The sequence below is a fragment of the Humulus lupulus genome, chromosome X (assembly GCF_963169125.1).
Source record: "Humulus lupulus chromosome X, drHumLupu1.1, whole genome shotgun sequence".
In the NCBI taxonomy this organism is placed as follows: domain Eukaryota; kingdom Viridiplantae; phylum Streptophyta; class Magnoliopsida; order Rosales; family Cannabaceae; genus Humulus; species Humulus lupulus.
Genome location: NC_084802.1, coordinates 33,790,174 through 33,798,364, shown reverse-complemented (window position 1 = coordinate 33,798,364; position 8,191 = coordinate 33,790,174). Strand labels below are relative to the sequence as shown.

Below are 8,191 nucleotides of genomic sequence, written 5' to 3'. Positions count from 1 at the left end.
ACTTCTATAACCCGATAACCCCATAATATGTCTAATATCTTAAATACCCCTCGAAACGCCCCGAGTCGGGTTTTCGACCCGTTGTGACTTTCTAGCTAACCGCTCCCTAGGACTGTCTCGGATCGTGCAACACAGATATATCGCAGGTATATCACAATTATCACATTTATGCCCTCAACGGGCTAAAATTACAATCATGCCCCTAATAGCCAAACGGGGCCCACATGCATATTTAATTCACCTAAACATGCATCACTAATTACATATTCACATATTATAACAATAATTCACTTATTGCCCTCCAGGCACGCTAATCAAGGCCCTAAGCCTTATTAGCAAATTTGGGTCGTTACACATGAACTCCTATTTATGTTTATTGGATCTTTTGATTCACTCGTTAAGGTCTCTTAGAATAATGAGGCTAGTGACTTTTGTTTTGGAGATTCAATATCATAGATGACTGAGAACATAAATTACAATAATAAAATCCATGCTTTCCTAACAGATCGAATATTGGTTCCCTTAAGGGTTGATTTTGGAACTGAATAGTTATTGAGATCAAATCTATAATTAGATTATAGATTAATTATTCGCTAGTGAATTAATGGTACTTAAGGATCAAGAGCTAATTAGAAGGGTAAAACAGTAATTTTGACCAACTATAATTAACGAACCAATAATGGAGGACAAAACTACATATATTGATTATATCAATGGACTACTAGAGAAAACTATGTAAATATTATTCTATAAATACTTAGAGTGCAATTCCATATTCATAGTGGAGTAATCATGGAATTAATAAATAAGATTATTAGATTAAAGAGTTTAATTAATAATCTGGTTTATTGAAGCTTCATATTATAGGTCCATGGTCCCCAGATCACTTTTGTCCTACACTGTCAAGGGTAGGAATGTCAAAAGAAATATTTATAAAGAGAAATGACTAAATTGCAAAGGAATTAATTTTCTAGGGCAGGGAAATAATTATTTGCTAATTATGGATAATTGATTAATTGTGAATTAATTAATTATTTAACTATATAATTTTTATTTTGAAAAACTATAGGTTAAAATTAATATTGATCTTATTTGGATTAATATAAAGAGAAAGAATAATAAATATCTTATTTATAATATGATATTTATTTATTTAATTTAAAACTGATATTTTAAGTAAAGTTAATTTTAAATTAACTGATATTTATGTTGGGATAAATATATTGTCTTAAAAGTTGATTAAATAAACAAATGAGAAAATTAGGGCAACCCTAATAGGGCTCGGTGACACACATTGTACAATACAGTGTGTGGCACCTAGCATTAGGGATTTTTATCCCTGGGATTTGAATTTTAAATTTCAAATAAGTTTGTTTAATCAGATATTTAATTATTCCTTTTAAAAATGATTTAAATAAATAATTAAATGAAAATATCTAATCAATTTTTAATTTGAATTATATTTTAATTAAATAAAGATTATTTAATTAGATTAAATTATAATTACCCAACTACTCTAGACTTTGGACCATTAACGAAAACTATCCATAGACACTAATCCTTAATAAAACTTACAAGTGAAATGATCATAACTTTATTAAAAACTTGTAAAAATAAATGTTAAACTTACATAAAATTTAAAGTAGGATATGGGATCCCATTGTTTTAAAATCAAAACATAATATAATTGTAATTAAAAGGGATTACATAATAAAGTGCGGAAAAATACACATAAAACCATAAGTAAAGAAACTTCATCCTCGAATCGAACTCTCGACCCTTCGATTCCATTCCGCCTCAATACACATGCCCAAACTACCAAGAACCTTTTCCGCCATCAAATCTATTTTCCTACACATATAAACATAAAAAGAGTGAGCCTAATGCCCAGCAAGGAAAATCTAACACATAAACCATATACATCAATTTCATAATGTAACATAAAACATATCATAACACATATGTCACATACATACTATAATGGCCATTATTACTTGGGGTCCCATAAACTAAACAAGACATATGCCCATTAGATTAGTGGGGCTTGCTAGCTAAGCAAGTCATATGCCCATAATTTATTGGGGCTTGTTAGTTGTACGGGTCATATGCCCAAGTCTACAGTTATACATATTATAGCATATTACATAACACATAATCATAAGATAACATTTATCATAACATGTAAATCATATAACACATAAATCCTATCCTATTTTCCTTACCAAAAATACCGGGATATGAGAACAGTTTTGGGACTTTGGAACACTCCTAAAAACCATAAATGGAAGGGTGAGTATACTAAAGAGAATGAGATGAAAAGAATGGAAGAACTATACCATTAAGAATATACTTACCAAAAACCTTATGTTCAAGATCTTAGATTTCCTATCCAAGAATAAAGAATAAAGTTAGGGTGCTGAATAGAAAACTACAAGAACTTAAAGAGAAATAATACCAAATGAGCTAGAGTTTGGAATACCTTGAATGCTTCTATGACCAATCTAAACCTTGAACCGAAATGTGCTATAAACCTTACTTCCCATGTGTTTGGTAAGCTTATAATGATCAAGCTTATAATCCCCAACCCAAGTGTTTACACTCTCACAATAACCTAGCAACTTGTAGCCTCTGAACTTAGTTTGATGAATGAATAAATGGCTGGGTACTAGGTCCTATTTATAGAGTTTATGAATGAAAAGATCTTCATTTAACTTGAATAAAAATAATGGTTTTTTAAGTGAAAAATATTTGAATTATCGTTCAGCAGAGGCTGAAGACTCGTTCAGAAAGATGCTGGACTTATCAAGAGGTTAAAGATTTGAATTGAGAACATTTTCAAAAACTTTCAAAATGCACTGAAGGAGGCGATATATCACCTGGGCCAGCATGCCCGAGGCAATCGTGCGAAGTTTCGTGTTTTTCATATCCCCGTACTGCGATATATCAGCATACGCTGAATATTTAAACACGAAATTACACAATTTTAGCTTAATTTGAATTGAGTAAACAGCCTTGACTAAGTCCCCTAACGTTTTCAAAGCTGCTGATAGACCCTAGGGTATTCAAATATTATTCTTAATAAACTTATTCCTCAAAAATACTTAATTATCATTAAACATACACATGACAAGTGTTACTTTCTTATTGGGTCTATCTAAACCTTATAATATAATATTTATCACCACCAATATCAGTCATATTAATCAGACCTTAGGTTAAAATTAATATTCTTAAACTATAGGTTAAACTTAGAAAATCTACAAGTGTTACTATGAGTGTCCAAATAAATCCCGGTCTAAACCAAAGTCCACAGTCATAAAAATACTACTACTATTACTATTATACTACTATCTAACTAGCTAAGTAAAGTTCTTGGACTCTACATAAATATATTTATAAGTCTAATAGTACGTAATTTTCAAGATAATGAATTATTATTTTGAATAATAAAAATACAGACTCTATCTCTAAAGCGATAGTTTTCTCTAAATCTAAAAACTATTATAAACCTTCTCTCTGTAAAAAATTATCTAGATCTTATATGTTGAGTACATCTAGGGAGTCACATAAATCAAAATTTTGAATCCTACATGCCCATACACGTCCTTGTGTGTTTGAGGATTGGTCTGGAAGATCAGGGTGTGAGATCTCAGAACACTGGAAAGGAAGATCATTGATTTATACAAAAAGACTCAAGGACACTTGATAGGCTACAAGAGGTAATCCTTGATCTATTTGTATGTGATTTAATATTTATATATGTGTATGATCCTGGTTGGTATTAATATTTTTTTAAATGGGTCCATATATTCCGTTGCGTACCTTTGATTTGATCATTTAATACAAACACATATAATATTATTATAATAATAATAATAAACAAACAATATAAGCAAAAATTAATTTTAATTATTTATTTCATAAAACATTATTCAAAACATATGCTTTAAAGGGCACTAAGCCCAACACAATAACCAGCTCTCAGTGGCATAGGCTTCCCCTCCGGTGGAATCAGTTCAAGAAAGAATCAATTAACCAAGTCGAGGAAGCGTTCAGGCTCCTTCGAGAAGGGGAAAACAAGGATAGGGCTTATGACTCAGATGAGGAGCTCAACCCCTTTGCTTCACATATTTCGAGCACGCCTTTCCCCAATGGATTCAAGATACCTCACGTGCCACCTTACGATGGGACTACTGACCCAAGTAGCCACCTAAGCACCTTCAATACATTAATGAGGGCTAGCAATGTCGGGTACAAGCTCAGATGCATGCTTTTTCGACCACACTTACTGGAACAACAAATAGTTGGTTTGAAAAACTTCGAAGACAATCGATCTCGTCATGGGAACAATTCCAAGCTGTGAAAAACATCAAGCCCGAGGCCTCTTCCTTGACAAATATAAGGCAGTAGCCAGGAGAATCGTGAGAGAGTTACCAGTCGAGGTTTAATATAGTTGCAGAACCTTCAGTACACAATTCTTCTAAGAAAAAGAAGAATGAAAGAAATAACCCCGAGGTAAACAAGGGTAAAAAGAAGAAAGGAGATAAATATTTCTCCATATACACCGTGTATACTGCAGACACTCGAGAGAACATATTTGTCGCAAATGAAAATCAAGTCCCATTTAGATGACCTGAAGGAATGCGACATCAACGCAGCAAGAAGGATTCGAGTAAATTCTGCAGATTCCACAGAGACATAGATCATACAACTTAAAGAATGCAAAAAATTGAAAGATAAAATCAAATGACTAATCTCGAGGGGTTACCTTAGACACTATGTCCGAAACTGAAATCAAGCCCAAGCTCCACCTAATCAAAGCCTATATTTTTGTACAAAGTTAATATAAACTAAAAGTACCATTGACTTTGGTCAATTTGTATGCAATTTAGAAATTAATAAAAAATTATAAAAAAAAAAGAAAAAAATTTATGAAGAACATAATTTTGAAAAAACAAAACAAAACAAAAAAGTAAGATTGTATAAATATTGTGATCATAGATATAGCTTATTAGTATAATATCACTATTCGCAAGGAGGAGATGACAAGATCGAGTCACCATTCATAATTTAAAAGAAAAAATGGTATAATATCATAATTTTTTTTTTACATATTTATGAAAAAATTCCTAAAAAAAGCAATATATAAGTTGAGATATTCTAGCAAAAAAAAATCCTTGTAATAAAATCATATATGTGCGTAGAAGCCGCTGAGAAGATGCTGCCAAATGTAGGAGGGGAAGTAAATCGTAAAACTTATTTATTAGATTATTGGTACACTATTGGTCATAAAGAAAGGTTGTAATTGTATAGAATAGAATATAGAGTACTGTGAAGAATTGTGATGGAAAGGATTCTTCTGACTTTTCTGCCCTTTTCAAATCAAATCAAAATAAAAAAAAAAAGGCGCGTGAGCTTTCCCAAAGAAAAGAAGTAGCGTTTAAGCAACGCGGCGCATCCCTCCTTACAATTTAATACTAATATTTAGGTGAATTATTCCGAAACTTTCAGAAAAAATAAAAGAAAAGAAAGTGCGGAGAAATTGTCATTGCGAGATTACAGAGGGAACAGAACACAAATCTCCTGCCCATGCCCATGCACAATCCACCCTAATCCTATCCCATCCCCGTAACCCCAGGTAATATATATATATACGTATTAAGCCTTTCAATTTTTCATAATTATTTTCTTTCTCTTCCTTCCAAAAATCCATAGTTGACTTTGGTTTCAACCTCTATAAGGTTCTCTTTTCTGAGTTTTGATCTGCGATCAAATAATTTGATACGATGTCAAAGGACGACCATAACCCTTACGATGACCGAGACAGAGGGCTTTTCTCTCATCTCGCCGGTGCATACTATCCCCAGCACCATTCCGGATCTTACCCTCCTCCACCCTCTGCATATCCACCGCCGCCACAAGCCTACCCTCCTCCTCCCGGGTACCCACCTGCCGGATACCCTCCTCCGCCTCCTCATGCCGCATACCCACCGCACTATCCTCCCCCTGGTGGATACCATCCCGCCGCTTATCCTCCTCCTGCTCCTTATCCATATCCTGCACCAGGTCTCTTCTTTCTTCTCAATTCTTTTGTTCATATGCATGTTAATCATTCTTGATAGTTTTCTTGGAGAATTCTGTTTCACTACATATCGTAATTGCTAATGTATATATGTGATGAATACTACAGGGCACCACCACAGCGGTCACAGCGGACCTGGTATGGCACCCATGCTGGCTGGAGGTCTGACGGCTGCAGCGGCTGCTTACGGGGCACACCGCCTTTCGCATGGCCACATGGGTTACCATGGGGGCTACCATGGGGGTTACCATCACGGTAAGTTCAAGCATGGTAAGTTCGGGAAGCGCTGGAAGCATGGTGGGTTTGGGAAGCATGGTGGGTTTGGCAAGTTCAAGAGATGGAAGTGATTTATGGGCTGCCATGGCCGATTCGCCTTTGCTTCTTTAATAAATACAAGGACAAGAAGAAGACTGCATTATCAACCATTATTTCGTTTGTTGCTTGTTTTCTCTACTATTACTACTAAGAGATCTATGGTACTTACTATGATTTGTGTGGCTTTTACTTATTAGCTCTTTTATGATATCACAGCACACGTGCATATATTATATACTGGTTTTATTATGAAAGACTTTGATTGTTTAAGTATTAGGGTCCTGTTTTGTGTTAAAATGAATTACCTTAGGATTACTGACATTGATTTAGTAGTAATTCATTGTTACTCTTACATGTATAAAAGTGTCATTTTGGTTCATTTTTATTGGATTTTGATACGTGAATGCAAGTTTTATATAAGTTAGGAGTCTTTCTCAAAAGATGTTTCTATAAGAAATGTCTTTCTCTGTTTTCTTACGAGTTTATATTTGTCTTTTTACTCTTCTCTTATTATTGATTTCCGTCCCCAATGAAGAGTTGAGTTATGAGAATTGTCATTCCATTCCACATATAGTATAGGCATATATATTCAAAAGACTAAGCGAGAAGGAAACTCTCAATTTTGAAATTTTGGAGTTTCAGTCAAATACTTGTTCATTAAGATCTCCATATTTGCGTGTGGATGGTTTCTTTTTGAAATAGCCAAAGTGTTTTATCAATATGAATTTCATTATGTTACAATCCAACTAAGTCTAACCAACTGTAATTGTGGTGGCAAGTCCAAAGATCGAATCTCACTAACCGCAATGATGTTGAAAGATTATCTCTTTTGTGGGTCCTCCTTTCTTAGGTGGATGACCCCTAGTGCTAATAATATCCTTGAATAATTATGAAAAAAGTATAGGGCATGGTTGTTCTTCCATCTCATACGTGGTCTCAATAGATTTCTAAAATTAGCTCTTAGTTGTGGCCACCGATTCTCTCATCTTTAGAGAGAAAACAATTGGATTGGGTTGGTGAGTTTTGAAATAAAGTGAGCAAAGGTTTCATAGTTAAATCAATTTTAGAGTTTTGAACATAAAATTAGCTAAATAATGTTTAGGAAGTTAAGCTAGTACCAAGATCTCTCCTATTAGTTCACGTCAATTAAACCTTAACCAATGATCAGGTCACTGAAAAAAAATAAGGTAGCGGTTTTTTCCTTTCTAATTATTGATCTTTCCGTATTTTCACTTAAAATTGTTGTGTTAGAAACATATCCTTTCTTGTATTCTGGCTCTATATTTTCTAGTCTTGTGCCTAAAGAGTTTGAATGTTCTGCTTTTAGCATATTTGGTCTCCTATGCAGGAATGAAAATTTTCTCCACGGAACGGGCCCCCTTGAGGACCCGCCCCTCATGAAGCGGGGATTCCCTACCGCTTATGGTGCATTGACAAACATTAAAGAGCAGTTTGTTATTAAAACAAAACTCAAGCGTAAAGAAAATTGCATCTACACTTGGACATGCTTATTTCATCTTATACCAATTAGTTTTAAATTGAACTCTCATTCTTTTCTTAAATAGAACTCGCACGCTCACTAAAGTGTAATCAGAATCGGGATAAATTAATGGGAATAAAATATGGAAGAATTAGAATCATTTATGTTCTTTACATCATCAGAAAAAGTAATGGAAATGCTTAAATTGACTAAATTATTAAAAATACATAGTAATTATTTTATGAAATATACTTTCAAATGACAAAATTGTATTTTAATTTTTTATTTATAAAAAATAAAATTTTAAAAATAGA

The 8,191-nt window shown here is 33.5% G+C and overlaps 1 protein-coding gene across 2 annotated transcripts; it reads left to right on the top strand.

The window, feature by feature from the left end:
- Nucleotides 1-5,481: 5,481 nt before the first annotated feature.
- LOC133807102 (glycine-rich protein A3) lies at nucleotides 5,482-6,827 on the top strand. 2 transcript variants are annotated; one of them, XM_062245256.1, is made up of 3 exons: nucleotides 5,482-5,638; nucleotides 5,742-6,066; nucleotides 6,191-6,827. In XM_062245256.1, exons 2-3 carry the CDS (start codon nucleotides 5,787-5,789, stop codon nucleotides 6,427-6,429), a joined length of 519 nt encoding a protein of 172 aa, XP_062101240.1. In that variant the 5' UTR covers nucleotides 5,482-5,638; nucleotides 5,742-5,786; the 3' UTR covers nucleotides 6,430-6,827. The 2 variants fall into 2 exon arrangements, with proteins under 2 accessions (XP_062101240.1, XP_062101241.1); XM_062245257.1 differs by lacking the exon at nucleotides 5,482-5,638 and having other exon boundaries at nucleotides 5,649-6,066.
- The last annotated feature ends 1,364 nt before the right edge of the window (nucleotides 6,828-8,191 follow it).